Source organism: Plectrocnemia conspersa, unplaced genomic scaffold, assembly GCF_051122295.1.
Source record: "Plectrocnemia conspersa isolate PC_06_02 unplaced genomic scaffold, ASM5112229v1 ptg000001l, whole genome shotgun sequence".
Lineage (NCBI taxonomy): Eukaryota > Metazoa > Arthropoda > Insecta > Trichoptera > Polycentropodidae > Plectrocnemia > Plectrocnemia conspersa.
Window position 1 is genome coordinate 16319402 of NW_028277165.1, and position 21131 is coordinate 16340532.

Consider the following 21131-nt stretch of genomic DNA (forward strand, 5'->3'; position numbering starts at 1 on the left):
GACCTTCTAAAAGTATGATGTCGATGATTTGAAGTTTATTAAATGAAAAATAATATTTAAATCTAATTTATACGTCAGAGGACGCCACAGTGGCGTATGCGATGGGTAACGTGTTAATATCGTGTCTTATGGTGAAAGTAAGACAACATAAGGGTCAAATGTTACATATAATGTTGCACGCTGCAAAGTTTGTATGCATCTCTGACTCTAAAAGTTAAAAAGTTGAAGCGCATGCGCATTTCCATGCGCCTCTTCTCTTTCGCGCACTGAACATCACCGTACCTGTAGGTTTGCGTACAAGTCGAACTCCAGTCTGCTCGCGGGAGCCGCATCGAGTGGTTGTGTGTTCCGTTTTTGAGTTTTGACTTCCAAAAAACTCGCGCGGTCGTATAAACTCGTGTGTTTATCTCTCCTGACGGTTTATGTGACATTAAACCGAAACAAAAATAAAATGTTTAATTGATAAATTTTGTAATATTTCAATTCGACTGACTGTAAACATTCTTATCTATAGTTTACAACAGTAACTATGATCATCCGCGTATCGAAATTTTAATACAAATATACAGTGATTATATTCTGTGATGGTATTCTAAGTTTATTGTTAATCAATCAACGTGATGAACGAAATGGGGATGATTTGGTTTGTGTTGTTGCTGTGCTGCTGCTCGGCTTTGACAGCTTCGGTCGCAGCTGCAGATTCCTGGACCATCTATGAAGAGAGGCCCTGTTGCGAGCATCATCATGTCAGACATCATAGAGGTATGTTTGTTGGAATTGATGATTTTTTCTTAGCTTAAACAGCTGTTTCCTATCGAACATTTAGATGCGTCATTTAAGGATAGTCACATTTGCAGTTGAATGCATTTATTGGCTTTTTATTTTATAAATTTATTAATGGTAAAAAAACTTCTGTTACACACATTTCAGTAATATTGAATTTTTAACTTATGCAAATAGTAATGTAAAAAAATCATCGGGACATGGACGTTTTGTGCGGTGTTAAGACCAAATAACGCGATGATTGACAGTTTAACGTCGTCAATTATTTCTCTTTAACTGATTTTTTTCCTTCAAAGGGTATCTATATGTTTATGATATGGGATTAAACGGAATCATATGCTCTAATTGTGCATAATTATTACTTTATATTGTGTGTTTGTTATGAAATAAATAAATTAGAAAATTTCGTATAACGAAAAAAGAGCGAGATGCCGCTACTGTGCTCGCACTATTAAAATGAGCGATGACATTTTTAGCGTCAACTCAAATAACAATATTTATTTACAGACCTTTTAAATATATTTTGTGCTTTTTATTTCATATTCTTTGTATTTTTTTAATGCTATTTTGGATATTCGATATTTTTGTAATATATGTATCTGGATGGTTTGAGCAAAATAACATTATTAAATCATTTTTATACAAAAGTAAAGTTAGTCATTTACACTTGAGACCATCGATGTTTCTGTAATTTTATATATGTATTATATACTTAAACTTAAATTTAAAAAGACGCTCTAACTGTTTGTTAATTAAGTAATTAAGAGGTTTAGTGTCAAACTTGGTTAATTAAAAATCGTTTCAAGTATTAATTCTCAAACTTTTTTTAAGTAATGGATTTATGAAAACCGGATTTCTTAAGCTTTTATTATAACATTGAATAAGCGCAAATTATGAATTGAGTACATTTCAATAATATATTTTTAAATATTTTTTATGATTCTTGAATTCGAATTTCTTTAGATAACTATAAAATAATTCAGATATACGTTACTGTTTTATAATCGAGAAATTAAATGAGGTTATGTTATTATTTAAAGCTATCAAATAATATACTAATGTACGTGCATAAATATGTATGTTTTAGTATTAAAATAGTTTGTATAATTTTTAATTTAGTATAATTCTAGTATATTTTTTTAATTTATTTACATTAGTAAAATATGATTCATATGTAACTTTAACAGCTCTTTCTATATGGAAAAACTAACTATCAATTATTAAAATTAATAAATAATTAAACACATTTTTTTTTTAAATTTATTAGTGATGTGATAATTAGGCTTTAAAGTTTTTTGCCTGACTGACAAATAAAAAGATTGATAAAAAATAATCTCTAGTTTAAATACAAATATATAAAAGTATCAATTATATTTAATTAAAAATGTTGATTTCTTACAACCTCATTTTAACTTCTCAAATAGTAGTTTTTACTTAGTTATAATCAATCTTTAGAATATTTTCTCTAGATTCGTAGACAATAATAAAATTATGAATTTTAAATAAGTTAGTTTTTTAATTAAGATAGTGCAATTAAAAGCAATTTTATATCTGCTATCTAACAATACCTTAAATCAATAGTTAATTTAACTTTTACACAAACACATTTAATTGTATTAAACTCGGTACTGTTTACATAAAATTGAGCTATTTATGGAATACAATTGGTTAAGTGAAATATAAGATTCAAATTGTGTATTATTACAAATATCAAATGTATTTTATTCATTCAACAATACTGCTTGAATAACATTGAATAGTTTTTATGTGTTGTATCTTTGCAGAGAAAATTGCCAAAGATTTAAGTATTTATAAAGAAGCCCTTATGGTATTTTTCATTGTAATTTAATATTACTTTACATAGATTGATAGCAACTTATGATCTAACTTGCATATACATTATACTTAATTTATTACAATAATTCGTATCATAGATTCATAACATTAAATTGAAAACTTTTTATTAAAAATAATCCAATATATTAAAACTTATAAAAAAATAATTGAGCTTAAGAAATATTAGGGACTATCAATCGGGACATTTGTTTCGTATACTTTGTAGCTAGGTATCAGTTAAACTTTAAACTATCAACTCACTGAGCTCAACGAGTTCCAGTTGCATTTCGCGTGTAATGTAAAAGCGGATTTTCTTCAAGGACCGGAACACGCTAGGACCAGTTCGCACCAGTGAACAATGGTCTTCTAATTGTAAAGGTCCAACTTGTTGACGATTCATCAGCAGTCGCCTGGTAAAACGCCGACGCTAATGAACGAGCCTTCACAAGGAATTACAGAATATATTCTGCTTTCTTCAAATTTTTTTTCAAAATTATTTTTACACTTTTGAGAATAATTATCCGCCGATTGTTTGGGCCGAGTTTGTGTTTTTCGGGCGGCAAATTGGGTACGTTTGTTGCTGCGAGAGTGCGTCTTAATTTCGTTGAGCGATTCATTAAAACTTCCCTCGTCGGTTAAAAAAGATAACTTTGTTTTAATTTGTTCGAAAATATTATGAATACTTCAAAGAAATCGTCTAATTGGCATATCTTTTGCAAGAAATTAATGCAATTACGAGAATTACTTATTTCTTGCGAGAGTGGAGCGAAACTTTTGCGCCGGAGGAGACGTACTAATGGTTGGGGGTGCAATTTCATTTGATGAAGTGTAATTTATACATTTTGTCGTTTCAAATGTCATTTAGTGCAATTAATTTTTTTTAATTTAACGAATAATACAATGACTTCAAATCTAAAAAAATACCTTATTTGTAAAACATTATCTACTTATGTTTTTACATCTCGTTTGGAATAAGATTTATATATGTATACAATTATAATGAAATATAGATAAAACGTAGGCCGATTCATTAGCTTTATATTGGTCCATAAAAATTATGATAAATTTTAAAACACTGTATATAAGACTTGCTTGATTAATTACATCAAATAACGTACCATATCCCACTAAACATATTATTGCACATTATCTGTATTTTATTTTCTGCATATAATAAATACAGAATATTGTTTTATATTTGTATTTGTTGTAGATCATGCGTTGTAACATGACAGTCGTTATCCCAATGCGCTACAACGAGATAAACACAATTCACACCTACAAATAAGTAGTGAGACATCAGACCGAAAAAAAGATGCCACAACCCACATTCTTAATCTTTAAATAAAAAGCATATATATTTAGGTCTTAACATAAATTTAGTTTATCGTATTTTAGGCAGATGTACAAAGTAAATTTCGAAGTTTTGTCCAATTCTCGTCTAACAAATCTTCTCGATTTGCTGTTAGAATGTATGTATGTCTGAATGAGTAACCACAAATTAACCTACTTTGAAGGATCGAAGAGTCTCAGAGGTAGTCTGATAAGTTTAATGAACAAAAGTACTGAAATTGTCTTCAACGAAACTTAGAGTGGTAATTAAATTCATCTGTGAAAACATTTATTCACTTGAAAAAATGGGAATCCGTATCATCAAATGTAATAGTTCTTTCTGAACATCAACTCATCGTCTTTTCTATAAAGAAATATTTTTTTGATTGACTCTTTCAATTTTGTATAAAATGTACTTGAGTTAAAGGAAGTACTTAAAATTATCCCGATTTTTAGCAGCTCAGCCCCAAATAATTCTGCACATTAATGCAACTCTACAATCATTTGCCAAAGCATGGTATATGACGTAATACATTTTTGAATCCATTGAATTATGAATTTTCTTAGCAGCGTCATTTATTGATAATTCTAGTTTGTGAGTAACACAATGGAAAATTATAATAAAAGGAAAACGTTTTGACAGCAATTTTTTCATTCCACTTTTACAACCGCAGGGGCGTCGCACGCCAGAGAAAGCAAATATGTTTTTAAATAAACTTCTGTCATTCAAATAAGCACTAGTTATCACTATGCACGTCCTTGTTCGATTTTATTTAAATATTCATTCTTATTAGGAAAATCTAGGAAAACCTCAGAGTATTCAAACCCAAGTCTTTCAGGTATTAGTCACCTGTTCAATCATATTTGCATACACATTTGTACTTAACGTTTGTTTAAGTTTTAATACTTATATTTTTAATAATAATAAAAAATCATATTTTTTGTTATTAGGACGTCATCTTATATTTCAGTTGTTACAAAAATATTTTTTGTTCTAAATTTGTAACATTAATCATGTTGTTGTCAAATCGGTCAATATAAGAATAGTTGTAAATAGAATATTATAAAAAAAATAGTAAAATATATTGAATAAAATTTAACTGGGCTCTTTTCATTTTTTTATATAATAAAATGACATGTGTTCAGGACGTTCGTGTAACACGATATAGCTTTTTTTTCTCGCAATGAATCGATATTTGATATCTGTGTTATCTTGTCAAATATAGAATTTAATGTAATATATAATTGGTAACGTTTGATATTGTCAGTATTCCTATTAGAGTAAACGTATTTTCTTGCGTATTTATTTCAATGATTACATTTTAGTATTGTAATGTAATTATTGCATCTTATTAATACGTGTATATTATTAAATACAAATACAATTTAAGATTACCGTAAGACTAATTAATTAAATTGTTAAATAAAGATGGCCTTCCCTAGAATTTTAATTAGGAGAGATGACTTGTTTTGACCGTAGACTTATCTCTATCTAGACTTCTAATTAAAATGATATAAAGCGATGTTATATTTTCTTTATAGAAAATTAGGTGTTTTCTTAACAATTTATTATAAAAAATGTTTTTTTTTTCTTTGAATGTTTTTATTTTATTATTAAACTTTACAAATTGAGGTTTGCGATTGTGATTAATTACCTTTTAACCAACTGAATTTATCTGAGCAGTTTGTTAACTAAAACATCAATCTGCTCTCGATAGTTAACGATCCTCATCAATAACGCATTGTTTTACATGTTGGTATAACAATATTGGATAATCAGCAAAACATATGGGAGATTACATTTTATATAAATTCTTTATGGTCGGTGCCTCTCATAGCAAGTCTATTATTTGGGTGCATCAGCATGTACGCACATACATACAAACATGGACTTCCTGTCTATGTATAGCCGCAAGTACCGTGAAATATTTAACAGATTTTTTTGTTCATTAGAGTTCACGGTCGATCATGATCGTCGACATGTGATCCACATCTCTTGACAGGCGCTCCTTTTTTATTTTGCTGACAAGTCGTGTCGAATCGTATTAAAAGAGCATTACCATTTAGACTGAAAAATGTCTTTGTCTTCTTCGAATTAATAAAAAATGAATTAAGTGTTTATTTCCGCTTGATATATTAATACATTTTATAAATAGAGAGAAATTAAAATTTTGTTATTATAAAAATTGCAAAGTATTTATTATTGTAGTGATGTTTAAAAAATACGATAAAATAAATAAATAAAGTGTTTAATTTTGTTTGTGGGTTTGGGTTTGTGGGTTTGTGGGTCCGACTTTGGAAAAAATCATAGCAAAAATATATTTATAAAAAAAGTAAAAATCGACTTCAAATAATAAATCTGATGATAAATAATACAGATGATGCTGATGTAGTTCAGGTATAAGTTCCTTCAGCCCTTTTTAACACAATAAATAAAAGTAGCGGAACATTGCCTACAAAATAACCCACATTCTTTCCTTTATTATTCAAAGGGACATATTGTAGTTTTTTGACGCGGCTCCATTTGTGTTAAAATTTGTTTTCAAATTATTGTTGACTTTATTGCTTTTTGTACGTTTAATAAACATTAAACACGAGAGAAAACTATTAGCAGTAAATTTTGGTATTTGATCTGAAAGACATCATCTCACATATTGCTCCATAGTTTGTCTGCATTTCGATATTACATGTAGTAACCGATATTACTATGGACTTCTAATATAAGAGGGCTGATCAAAGTATATTTAAACCGAATTTTGGTCAATAGGAGAGCGCAAAAAAACAATTATCCCTTCTCAAAAGTCAAAAATTCACGTCAAAAGCAATAAAATCGTGTCGTCGCCATCACAGTGGAAACGCTCGTTACCGAGCGTTCCCACTGCGATGGCGACGACACGATTTTATTGCTTTTGACGTGAATTTTTGACTTCTGAGAAAGGATAATTGTTTTTGCTCTCTCCTATTGGGCAAAATTCGGCTTAGATGTGCTTTATTCGATTTTAAGTGAAGTGTTATTTTTCATTTTGGATAATCTATTATTATTGACAAAAGCGTGTTTTATTTCAAAACTACAGCTAAATTATTCGAATTAAAGGAAGCTTATTTATAATTTATTTTATTTATGGGCGTTCATAACATATAATTTATTGTATATTAATTTTTTCACATATATTCTATTTTATTATCGCAAAATCATTTTCGATGTAACATCATAATGTTTCATCATATCACAATAATTTCCATAGTTTTCACTCGTGTCCGGCTAATACCAATAACATTGCGCCATGGTGTGCAACAGTGACCGGCAAAGTGTGCATACGAAAAAAATATGCCTATACTCCATCGGTTATTTTCATAGTGAAATGTACTACTAAATATTACTAACATGGTTTCAATAAACAGAAGGAAAACTAATACTTGAAATTTTTTTTTTTGTAAAATGTGTAATAAAAAATATATTTTGTTAATAGATTAAGCGTGATTTTTTTTAATTTTGCTTTACATTCATTATATATTGATCTAATAAATAAAAAATAGGTTACTATGTTCCTTAATTCAAGCCATTTCAGAGAAATTTAAATTAAAATTTTATTTTCGGCAAAAATGTTTCTTCCACGTGATCTTTAATTTATAAAGTATACCTATAACCAAATATATTTCATATTGTGGTAAATCTTTGATTTTGAAAGTATACTCAAATATTAAGTATATAGTTACATATTTAGTATCTCTAGAAATTTTAATTATATTTAAAATATAATGCTTCTAACATCGTCGTACTTAAAAAACCTGTTTAACAAATAATATTGTTGTACATTATAAATTCATACAGTATTTTATTATGTATTGTGCTAGCTACTAAAATTATAGAGCGCGTGTTAATTAAACGGTATACATTATAGTTTTAAAGCACCTGCATAAAAACTGTGGACCTTACTTAAACAAAGAGTCAGTGTCGGACCTTACTTGAAATGCACTAAATGCGATAGTATGCCGTATCACACAGCATCCCCGGATTACGCATTTCATAGAATGCTGACGAAAGCCACGTTACGCAGTTATACAGTCTAAGAACATATGTTTTAGACAATAACAAAGAGTCTGGTTCCACCCAAAACCATCGACACTGATCAGAGGACTCGGGACTAAAAGAAACGTTAATCTTCCATCCCATTCTCAGAGGTGTATAAGCCAGAACAGTGCTACACTAAAACTTTCTTAGCACACTAGCTAATAATTTCATCTATAACTACCTTTTCGATTCTTTAACCAAACTTGCTACGTCAAATCGACCAAAATTATTTTTAGTAGCATGAAAAAGCAGCCGATTTGATTTGTTCAACTCGATCTTCGATACAAATAAATAAAATCTAATATTTAAAATAATTGCGTGTACCGTATATTAACTATTTATAAGCATATAAATACAAAAAATAGTATAATATGATTTTTGTGAATTAAAATATATTTTTAATGACTAAAAGTAAATTAATAAATAAATACATATAAATTTATGTTATTACAGCCTCTAAGGATTCTTGAAAGAATATTTTTTATAGATATATGTATTTTATATATATACATATATTAAAATAAATTCAAGGTTACTTTATTATAATTAAATGTTTTAAATATGGCAAAACATAATTTTATAACTTTGCTATTCTGAGCGAAATTCATGTACTATATATGGACGCCGTAATTAAATACTTTATCGCTAAGAAAAAATACTCGGTATTATAATTTCAGTAATAAAAGTCTGAAATAAATATTCCTTTACATATTACTTTGCGCGAATACGTAATTTTTAACATAAAAAATATTATTATTACATTCTTGATAATTTACGCAGTTAAATTACATCACCGGTGATAATTGCGTCATTATAAGTTTTAATGATGGAAAAAATTCAAGTATCATTTCGACGCACTTGTAATCTTCCCCCCTGTTAAAAATGGGCATGTCTCCTCCCTCTTTTTACTTTTTAAAAATCACGGATTTTTTAACTGCTGCACCAAAATCGCACGACGTGTATTTTGGTGTGTAATATGAGCGTAATCATTTGCGGATAGTTTTAGCACGTTCCGCAAAACACATTGTCGGCATATTGGCTCCCGAACAAATATATAAATATGATTTAGCGTCATACTTAACGGCCGGCGATAAAATCGGATTAATAACTGGAGTTATAAATCACGAGCTGCCCTTGGATCATATTGCGACCCTTCGGAGATAAATCATCGAAGCGTAGAGGCAAAAATTCAAATCTCACCGCACTCGTTGAGGCACTGTAAATCTTCTAATTGTAATTGGCGACCGGCCGGTTGTACCCTTCTGGTGCTGGTGGTATACTGGTACCCTTTGGTCCCTTTAATTACTGCGCGCTTAGGGCAGGCTAACGTACCCCCGCAGCGGATTAACTGTAATTGCATACGTCGACAAGTGAACGCGGTGGTAAAGCGAATTAACCCCTTGACCGCTGTCACAATCCGCGGTACGGAAAGAAAGTTGCTAGAGCGTTTTTACCCAGATAATCATATTCAATTGTCTGATTAAATCTAAATTATAGGTTTATTTGGGGGGTCTCGATAAAACTCACCAAAGCCATTAATGAATTATTTATATTTTATAAATCGTGGATGTGAAAGGTTCGAAAACCCTTAGATGAAACTTGGCGACTCTTTTTGGCTTCTAGGTTCATCATAGAATATTTAGAGGAGAATTAAAATATCACTATTTGTTGTTTAGATAAAAACTGATATTATCAGTATTCTGATGGACCGTATAGAATGAAATGTCAATTGATTTCGTCCCCCAAAACACATATCGTATCATTTTTATAAATTTTCGGTAGAGATCACAATTCTCTTCGTCAAACTTTGTCCCAAATTTTTTCCTTTAGATGCCCTTTTTTTGGTATACCATTGCATTAGTCAATTTTTACCAATATTTTTATAGCTTGATTTTTTTATGTAGGTATTATAGCAGATTAATATAATTAAAATACTTTTGAATAAAGAGTTCTTGACTTTAACTTAAGTTCTTGAATAGCTTAAGACGAACAAGCTCTTTTGTTATAGGTTTTTGAAAATCGATGAACAAATCCAGACTTAAATCTTAAGCTCATTTTAAGATGACTATTTATAGATTATTTTTTATTTTGTAGGTTAGAGTGAATTCAAATACAAGAAAGAGTACGGGTTGTATCTGTATTTGTATCCTAGTGCCTTTTTGCTTGGAGCGTTGAAATATAATTCAACACATTTTAAAGTTTCTAAAAGGTGGTGTTGACAACTTGTCAATGCATACTGACTTTCGGCTGCTTTAGAGCGCCCTACAGAGTCGCGATCATGTCCCTTATTCTTGTCTGTTGCGACTTGAGAACGCTCCTCTTGCATGAGCCATTCAGCATCTCAACGAGCTTGCCAAACACAAGGATCTTTTTGACGATAGTTATAAGGATCTAAATAATATAGGATGGTGCTTATCCATTTTAGGTGTGCACCATAACAGTTTATTATTATTTTTTCAATGTTTTTTATGTAAATACATATTGTTTGTGCCATCATGACGCATTGGAGAAACATATCAAGTCATAATGATCAGATTCGTAATAAAAAAATAATAAATTATGTATTTAAACTAATAATACATAATGAAAATTTTCTCTATCTCTTTCAATCATAAATTTGTATAGAATACATTAAAAAATCATAAAAAAAAATATCTTATGGAATAAAACATTTCTAATAAAAACTTATTTAAAAAAAAATCTTATCTATTTGTGTATTATTAATAAATGATTATATATCGGTATTTTTTTAAATACTTTGTGTTATTATTGTATATCTATGTCTATATGATGTAGAGATTCTGTGTCGAACAATCCGAGAATTTCTGGTTTTTGTGCCGTGTCGAGACTTTTAGATTTTCTACTAAAAATGAACACAAATTTATCACTAGATGCGCTTGCTAAAAAATAATAACGAATCAGCTAATTGCTAAAATACATTTTTATAAAAAAACCCCGCCTATGTTGAAAATAAAAACCATTTTTAAAGTTGTTCCCTATAATAATATTTAAATAATAAGGATTATTTACAAGAACGACACTTTTTTCTAATTTAGATAGTTCAAAATCAGATACTAAAAGAATTAGTAAAGAGAACATTAATAACGATTTTATTCTAATTATATATAATAATTAAACAAACCACTAATAAACAATTAGAATATTTTTAAATGTATGAATGTATTTGGAATTTTGCAATCAACCGGAGAACGGACTTAAAATATCATTCTTTCAAATATATATTTGCTCCCAAATAAGCCAACATCAACGGAAAACGAGCGAGTATTCTTAACGGCAGAAAAATTCACTAACAAAATTATAAATATACTGATTCATCCCTAAATGATTCGGTCTAAAAATTAATTTTGCCTAGCAAAAATAAAATATATATTCTTATTTTTATAAAATATTTTTCACAATTGCTGTCTTGTGTTGATACTGTGTTTTTTATAATTGTTATATATAATTAATAAATATAACAAAAAATCACTTTTCTTCATAAATTAATATGTATGATTTTTACACACATATACATATGTATTATACAAATGTATTAATAAGTGGTCTGATGTATTGATTTTACAAAATAATGATTTTGTAAATTCATACATAATTCATTAAACGAAAATATTAATCTGAACTTGATTATTTATCAATTGTTTTAATACTCCTATTAAAAACATTCTTTTTAAGACTTTGCTTTGCGACTTATAAATAAGTTGATAATGTAATTTATAGAAGAGTGGGTAAATAGCAATTATTAAAAAAATTGAATGTATGATAATGATTCATGTTTAATTAGTGCATAAGTATCATACATTCATACATATAAAAAATTTTAAATCTTTTATTTTTAATTTCTCAAGTGTCCACATGATTTCTCACGAGACGATTAACGTCGCCCAGCAAATGAATGGCTTCATTATGAGGCTAGGATGTTATGAAATATGTTAACCATTGGTAAACGTTAACACTTCATTAAAGACATTGTTTATCTATTTTGCTAAGTCTGCCATTAGAAAGTCCATTATATTTTCTTACGATATTGCAACACGACACAATTAATTTATCGGCTATAAAAGCACAATAAAATCGGATACGACACTATAATAAATGGTAATTTAATATAGTGAATACACTGCGTAGTTTAAGTATTTTCTAATATCTTTTAAATTGTACGATAGTTCAGATCGTGGTAATATTTTATTTATAAAATGAAACATACATAAAGTAGGTACAATCGTCCCAAGTCCCAAGACTATCAACATTTACGATTCGAAGTCGGCAGTATTATACCGGATCATAATTTAAGTATAACGTGACTATAAATATATCCGTAATATTTATAATAAAAAAACGGGCGTTGGCGTGCTCCTTTTTTGATACATCATAAATTTTACGTAGTTTTTGTGATGTGAATAAAGTGATAATGTAATTTTTATATATAAATGTGCGTAGCTCTGTAGATATACATACATACGTATACACTATAATATACGTGTGCATTATGTGTAAAGCATCAATGTATGTTTTCAAAAGAAAGGCTATGCTTTTGTCGAGATTAATCAAATGATAATGTGTAAGACTTCACAAGCAACATTCTCAATGAGAAAAAGTCTTTTTTTATGCTGAAGCACAAAAAATACGGTATTGATGCCAACGTCTTTATATTATTATATTAAATATATCATAGAAGACCACGAGTGTTATACACGTTAAAGGCTTCCTTCTGTCAGTGAATGCGAAGTGACTGTTTTCAATTTACAATTTTTCCGTATTAAATACATATAATTTAATTGATTCTACACTTGAGATTTCAAAGTGAAAGATAGGTATATTTGGTGTAATTAAATTACATAAAAGTAAAATAAAGGCACTGAATTTAAATGGTAAATAAAGATGACACTATTTTGTAATTGATAACTTTTATTAATTATTTTGAAATTTTAATTAAATGAATTATATTGAAAATAAAATCGACTTGCAGAAATTGTAGAGAAAATCATGTAGTGTTATTTAAAGTAAAAATTAATGAGTGAAAAATCTATGTACTATCAAAAAACTATTTACATAGTGAACTAATTAGTGGACTAAAAAATAAATTATGAGACGTTACCCGTTTAACCCGTTTTTAGATACGTAGATAATTGTAAAAATATTATATATTATTTAATTCTTTTTAATGATAACTAAAAGGAAGGAGGGAAAAAGCTGCCAAAAGTCAGTATTAGGAGTCTTATGTCGGTAATTCTATATGTTGAAAAATTAGATCCCGTATATAATTCAATTGAAATTATTAATACGATCTCACGAAAATTTTCTTACATATAAAGATTATTATGTTTTCTACAAAAAATCACATAAAAAAGCTTTAGCTGATAGAAATATGGATAATTTAATTATAAATTAAATTAATGATCAAACAAAATATTAGAAAAATCTGCTGGAATACTTTCTTGATTTAATATTTTTTCTCTCTGAAAGAGAGCTAGTGTTTTTTGGATCTGTTGCACTCATTGGAAGTCCACATAACGGTAATTTTCTTTGATAAGATGAACTGTAAATATGATTTAATATTAGTAGAGAACGAAAATAAAAAACGAGTATATTAGTATTTGCGGTTCAGCATGCGAATCTTCTGTAAAATAATTAAATGTTATATTTCGATAAATTGTTTTCTGAAAGGCCCTGTATACATCATCTTGTAGTTGTACATATAAACCAAGATGTATGTTTGTTGTACCTTGTAATTCATTTAAGTAAATGTAGATAAATTTGGTAATCATACTTAATACATACATAGATGTATAAAATGCAGGCTTAAACCAAGTTGAAAATGCCATCTTAACTTTTCAACCACCAAGTTAAGCGCATCAGATAAAACAACCCCAAATTACCCGTGTTAATTAAAACGTATTGTTGTAAATTTATTTTCTGTTATACTTACATCTGGAAAGCGAGCTTTCAGTGTAAGTTTTGTCATTTTAAACCCAATGTATCCTCGTTAGCGATCTTACGCCTGTTACTCACATACACAAACAGCGTTACAATCGCATAATCTCGCATAATATAATGTCAATTTGTCTTTGTGTTACGAAAAAACGAGTTATGACGAGTTCAAATACGGGCTCATACAATACGTACTGAAAATTTATTATTCTTCTTTTCTTTTCGGTCGTTAAAGCGAGTACAACAAATGTGTTATCGGAGTTTTCTGAGAGCTTTCTCTATGTGTTTATATTGTTGCTGTGCGATAATAATTATGACGTTTATTTATCTTTGGCTCTGTATGCTCAACTTAGCAACGTGTGAACCTTTTTAGCACCTATCCTTTTGTCTTGCCGCTTGTTACTCTTGAATGAATACATTTTGAATGCAAATACGAGAGATATTCTAAGTAGAAATAAGTCAGAAAAAATATAAATAATAAAGTATTTTGTATTGAAATTGACTTATTCTAGAACACCCTTTTATATATTTAGCTAGCGTGAATCCTCAATGCATTTGATTAATCAAGGATAGCTTTTCTTTCCAGTAAACGTTTTATAAAGCACAATTCAAAACACTTCTATCTTTTCCCCCCAGTATTTCTATATTAGCAGTATCTTCTTTCACACAGAATAAACAGATATTAAACGAACTTGCAATTTGGCGGAATTTGAAATTGGCACGGCCACTTTAAATCTATTGTAGTACATTATGCGACTGAAATTTGATCACATGATAATCGTTTCTATTGTAGAATAACATGTAAATTTATTTATAGTCAAAATATACTGCATTTTTATTTCTTAATTAGCATAATATCAAACGACGAAATAATCAGTATGAAACATTACATTAACTATTTGTTTAAGTATAACAAAAAAATGTTATCTAGTATCTGTTTCCGTTTTTAGTAGGTATACAATAGAGTCTTAATATAACATTTTCACTACGACTTGGAAAAAATATTAATTTTTATTTAATTTTAGATAAGTACTATATACAAATATGCACATGTGTATATGTGTGGAGGTATCTAGGGCAAGTTTGGATAGATCTTTAGATCCGATTCCGTTCAACAATGGCGTACAGTCTGTCTTTCGACCACGGCTCCCCGAGGCCTTCCACCCGAATGGTAGAATGGGAGAAGATCGAAATCGGAAGAAAAAGAGGTAAAAATAAAACTCACCTTGTGTGCTTACGTATGATTACCAAAGGAGCGGAACGTGATTTTTGAAGATAAATGTTTACACACATTCGCCCGAGATAAGACATATTTTTATTCTCGGCGCATGTGAAATCCTACGTCATATCTCTACATGCTCAATATTAAAATAAAAGCATTAAAAAATAATCCATACTTATCTTCAAAAGTAATGCTAAATTAAAATAAATATTTTACTGTATAATTATTACTTTTTCAAGTGTGTAGAGTTGGATTCGTTAGAATTTTGCCACAAACTATTTTTTTAATCGTATTTGCTTATCTTTGATTTGGTTTCCTGTAATTGTTAGTGGCACAGAATTTATTTTAATTCAGTTCAATAAACACATTATTTAGATATTTTTATTGATGCATAAATATGACATGCTTGTTATTTCTTTTTATACATCACGTTTGATATTATACCAAAAATATATTTTTATACTATGATGGTCAAAAAATAATATTATTTCAATAATACTATGTATTATTAGTAGAGAGAAGGACATAGGTATAACTACTTATAATCCATTGCGTGCACAACTGCCGTTACCAGTACGAGTCCAACCGTACAGGCGGGCACCCAGCTTTTGACGGTCGGGTGAGCGGGCTTCCCACCTCCCGTAGTACTAAGTATGTTATTGGAGATGCATTAGTATCTCTTCCGAGTGCTCAGGAAGACGTGCTCTCGTTGTCTGGCCTGCATTGCGTATCATCCCAGTTTTTAAAAAAATATATTTTATTTAAAAAATATTAAAAATTAACCAACAATTCATGCTTTTGGTTACTTTTATATCAAGCCACGTAAATTTAAATGATAATTTTCTATTTGGCATTTTTCTCGAGAAATAATTCTCAAAAAGACACATTTACAATGGTTAATATTTAATACCTAAATACAAACTGTATTAGGCAAATGCCTACCAAGTTACAACGTAAAAATTATAATAAATTATCAAATATACTTAATTATTAGTTCTGATTATTCTCACAATAGTTCATGAAAATAATAAGGTTTGTGTAAGATTAGAACACATGACCTTCAATCCATAAGTAATTGCTTACACCGCTGCTCCATCGTGCTGGTAAATTCATAAATAATTCTGCCCAACTCCTTCATCTTATTTATGAATAAACCAGTATCGTATAAATTAAAAATCAATAAAGTATTATATATAACAATAAAGTATATAACATATGTTTTATTCACTACAGACAATTTAATTGAAAATCTAATCAAAAATATTTATGGGGTGTTCCGAAATATTGCCGTATTTTATAAGAAAATAATATTTAACGAGCAATATTAAAAAATGTAGACATTTAAAATTTTTTTTTTAACTTTTTATTATTTCTATTTTTAGTGCTTCTAACGGCTATGTTATTCTAGCAATATTTCTATAGTTGTTTCAATAAATAATTATTTTGTGTTTGACAGGATTTAATTTTATATTTTTAATTTGCAATCATAACATTTTGTTTAATATACAATTTTAATGATATTTTTATTAGGCCACAAAGATAACATATCAAAGTGACTGCAACCAATTAGTAGCTGAAAAAGCTATAAATGGATGTAGATGCTACTATAAGACAGTAAAGTTGATAAGTCGTAGAGTATTCGCTGGCGTGTCGAGTTGTATTATTGTCAACTGTGTATTATTGTTTTCGTGTCGTCGCAGTCTTATAGCTTGTATCTGCTGCAATGACTCCGTGGTGTCTTTATTGCTATATGACAAAGTGTCAAGTATTTTATAATGCTGGTTCAAAACAGCTCTGGCTAATAGCAGATGAAAATGTTTGCGAGTCAATTGCATCAATTCTTGGACACACATTCGAAATGCTTACTTCGGCGATTAGTAAGCTAATGTTTGAATAACAATAGTAATGTGCGCAGGGTAGAATTCAATGTTTACCGCGCGTCTTTTTCTACAAAGAGTAGTTTTTCGGTGGTACTTATGGGCGATTAATGTCTCAAGGTGGTCCATGCAATATTTACAATTATTAACAAAATTATTTGGTCACGAGATCTCTCTTCCATTGTGTTGTAAATATAAATTGTATGGATCCACTTTTGAGGCGATTGATCTCTTTCTTATGTATTATAATTTTAAAAAATAAAATTAGAAACATGATTAGTTTAGTAATTTAAGACTATAATTATGATTAAAAAGGCAAAATTTGTATGTAGGTGTAAATACAATCTAGATAGCATATTTTTATAGTTAGTTTTAAACTTGCACAGTTATAAAATCCTAGGTAAGTGTTTTTAATATAATCTTCTATTCAACACCTCTACCCCCATATTCTGGTGTATTCACGTAAATTTCAGTTTAGCCTCTTATCTTAGCCTTAACGTTTAGGATATTAAATATTTAAATAACAAAGCGCGTCTGAGGTATAAAAGCAGTAATCGAACCAACAGTACGTTCACCTTGGTAGGCGAGTGTTTTGTGGGCGTGCTGAGATAGCTGCGGCTCGTCTATTTTCGTATCGAGTTTAGTGCCAAACCGCTAAAAAGTTCCAATGTATCAATTTTTGCCCGTTGGCGTGAAACTCCCACCGCATAAATCATGCTCTTAAGAGTGCATCCTAGACGTCTTTTGGCTTCGTGCAGACATTTTTTAGCAAAAGCCGGTGGCTGTCTCCCGGTCCCGCGGCCGAACGCTTCTTTATTGCACCGGACCCCCGAGATAAGGTAGCTTCACGGCTCCTGGATGCTGCGACAACAGTAATAAACACTCTTCCTTATTGCCACTATCAATTTTCTTCGCACTGCCGGGATGCATTCGCCACTTTCCTGCTATATAGACTTTTAGCACGGCAGATTCTGTCTTATTTTTTCTACCATTTAAGTAATAACATCGTAATTCAGCATTTTATAAAAATATCACTGACTTTAATCTAGATACAAAAATCTAGGTCAATATCGTCTACAAAAATTTTCTAAAAAAATGGACAAATTTGTCGCCAGTTATTTATTTGAAAACTGAATCACTAGAACCGTCTTGCCAGATGTGTTGTCATTAAAAAAAAAACTGATAAACATATACTATTCTGCATTGTCAATATCATATCACAATAATTTAATACTCTCATAAATGGCATCAGCAATTTGTTAATGATTTACATTTAGTTGTGGCCTGTAGAGTACGATAATGTCGCGATTGCGTCCCTTTTTTTTCCATCATGGCCAGATCATCAACGCTCGATAACTTCCCTCTGACACAAGCAATAAAATTCATGGGAATGATACACATATTGTTTAGGTGTGCTACGCTACCATAACTTTATATCGCAATTAAGTATTTGTAAATATTTTTGTTTCGATTCTAATATATTAGAATTTTATTTTTATATTACAATTCTGATCGATCTAAATTAATTGGGTTTGGTGCGTTGTTCCATCATTAATTTACAAAGTGGAGCTTTTATTCACTGCTACATAGAAATATACATTCACGATGTTCTTAACTGCTAAAATTGATTCTGATGCTTATATTTGGCATCTGATCTTGTAGCGAAGAGTCTGCTACTGAACTTACATAATTTAATTTTTAATTTTTTTTAAATATAATTGTACATTGTATGAAAGGACAGATATTTATCACCATACTGAACCTGTATTTGTTAACTAATATAAATAGGATATCCCTTCTTTTTCGTGTTGCATGTCTGATTCGATCTATCTGCTAACTACTCTATAACCTATATATAACACTGTTAGTAATTTATCTGACAATTAGACTGTTTTAAATTTTCATTGCACTTTGAAGGCTTTTGACTCACCCTTGTTTGTTTATATTGTACAAAACCCACACACATATTTATATTTTACGAAAGTTGAGGTTTCATACATACTATCTTTTACATCTAACATATCGATTGCAATATCTGATGTAGTAATTCCCATGGGTAAAACACGACCTATTTGAGCGCTTTAGATATATCAGATTTGTCGTTTGACATAATATCAGACGTTCAAGATAAGAGGAGCTTCAGCTCTCTCTGATACTGCGACAAAAGTAATAAACACTCTTCCTTATTGCCACTATCAATTTTACTCGCACTACCGGGATGCATTCGCCACTTCTCTGCGATATATATATTTTTTGTTTTCCTTTTTGCAAGTCTTTTAGCTTTAGTTATTCTATAAATAAGCACCCTTTTTTGTATGCTGTAACTTCTATCTCGCAGACTCGCAGGAGCTAGTGAACGTTTGCAAGGAGGCGTTGTCCTTGCTTGTTTTATTGCTTTCGCTGTAAAAGAGATTTTCAAACGTTTGGATAGGTGTTTAAATAAAATATACACATGTATTTTAAAATTGTGTTCTATCAATTTAAAGATGAATTTTGTATAAGGTCTAAGTAAGATTTATTTATAATTTTTACATTAAATTATACATCCAACTTTATTTACACTTATTATTAGACAGACTATCATATAATTATTTGCATTTTTATTTTTATTGATTTTCGAATTTTGCCATACCTCCTCTTTGTGTTGTATATATATATATATATATATTTATTTAATATATTCTCTATCAGCTGAAGTAGCTCAATATTATTGAGATTTTAATACATAATATGTACAGCTTAGCCTGATTTGAATTAATCATCACAATATTCATCGGTGAGATTAGGAAAATCTAGGTAAAACTAATCTGTGATGATCAATTTATATTTTCCAGAAAAAATAGAAATTTAAAATAATTAAGTTCATGGATTCGACTCCATTCAATATCATGCTGGTTGATATAAAATTAAATACATTAGGGCATGATTAGAAAATTCGTTTTTAAATATGCAATTAATTCACATAAATATATCGTGCTAATTAGATTTTTAAATATTCAATAATATAAAAAGAAAAATGTAATATGAAGAGCAACAGTTTAAACGGTTTGAATGTAGTGACGATAGATGGTTGTTAATTAAAAACTGTACATTTCCTCATTGTATATTTATCGTTTTTTGTGTTCTAACTCTTTTCAGTAAAATTCTAGTTATTTATGCAAAATATCATCCAGAAATGAAATGCCATTTCGTTCGTTACATGATGCATTATTCTGATATTTTGTATCTATCTATTCAACCGTGTCCACTTTCAGATGAATACATTTTTACAATTTATTCATATTCAAGCCCACATTCATGTACATTTTTAATTAAAATCTAATATGCATATTTTATATTAAAATGCATTATATATGAGCGTTATTGCTCGATGCCTAATTGCTTTTAAGTAATAACATTATATTATATTCATTATTGGAAGCAGTAAATGATGCATACATTATAAATATATTAGTATGCTGTGACACTCCAGGGGTCTGCCTTTCTAGTATTTTTCCGGCTAAGATCTAACGTTATTTATTCCAATACAAATTTAATATGCAATAGAAATCTTATATATGTGCTATTTAATCTTTCATGGCATTTGGTATTGGAAAAACGCTGAAAGTTATTTGTTCTTCGGGACTCTCCGTCATTACAATTCTATTTCCCAGGCTTGACGTTTTTTCTTTTTGTTCTTCAGAAGATAGCTTGTAGAACCACACCAATTCAGTCGATGACCCATACAAAATTCATGCGGGGTGTTTTCCGACTTCCACCTGTCATTTATACTTACGTTTCTCCACTTATCGACATGCACGTTTCGCTGCTGCGAGAAAGCTCTGATAATACCACGAAAATAAGTTAAGAGTACTATGCATTTCTAAGTCGCACACCGTGTTCCAAAAAGAAAGGTTTAAAATCAAATTACGTAAGAAGAATAACAATGGGTTCGTGTGTGTCGTATAAATTATTTATTATTTTTTTTATAAAATAATTTGACATATTGCTTTTGGTTTTATTAGTATAATAAAAAAACTGTAAATATTTTTTTATTTTTTTTTGCAGAAATAACATATTA

At 29.4% G+C, this 21131-nt stretch overlaps 1 protein-coding gene across 1 annotated transcript in view; it reads left to right on the forward strand.

Moving 5' to 3' along the window:
* The first annotated feature begins 310 nt into the window (after nucleotides 1-310).
* LOC148239003 (semaphorin-2A-like) overlaps nucleotides 311-21131 on the forward strand; it is a 478624-nt gene continuing 457803 nt past the window's right edge. The window contains exon 1 of the mRNA XM_088193180.1: nucleotides 311-762. Coding sequence (XP_088049306.1) covers nucleotides 621-762 — 142 coding nt within the window. The 5' untranslated portion in view covers nucleotides 311-620. The remainder of the gene's footprint in view (nucleotides 763-21131) is intronic.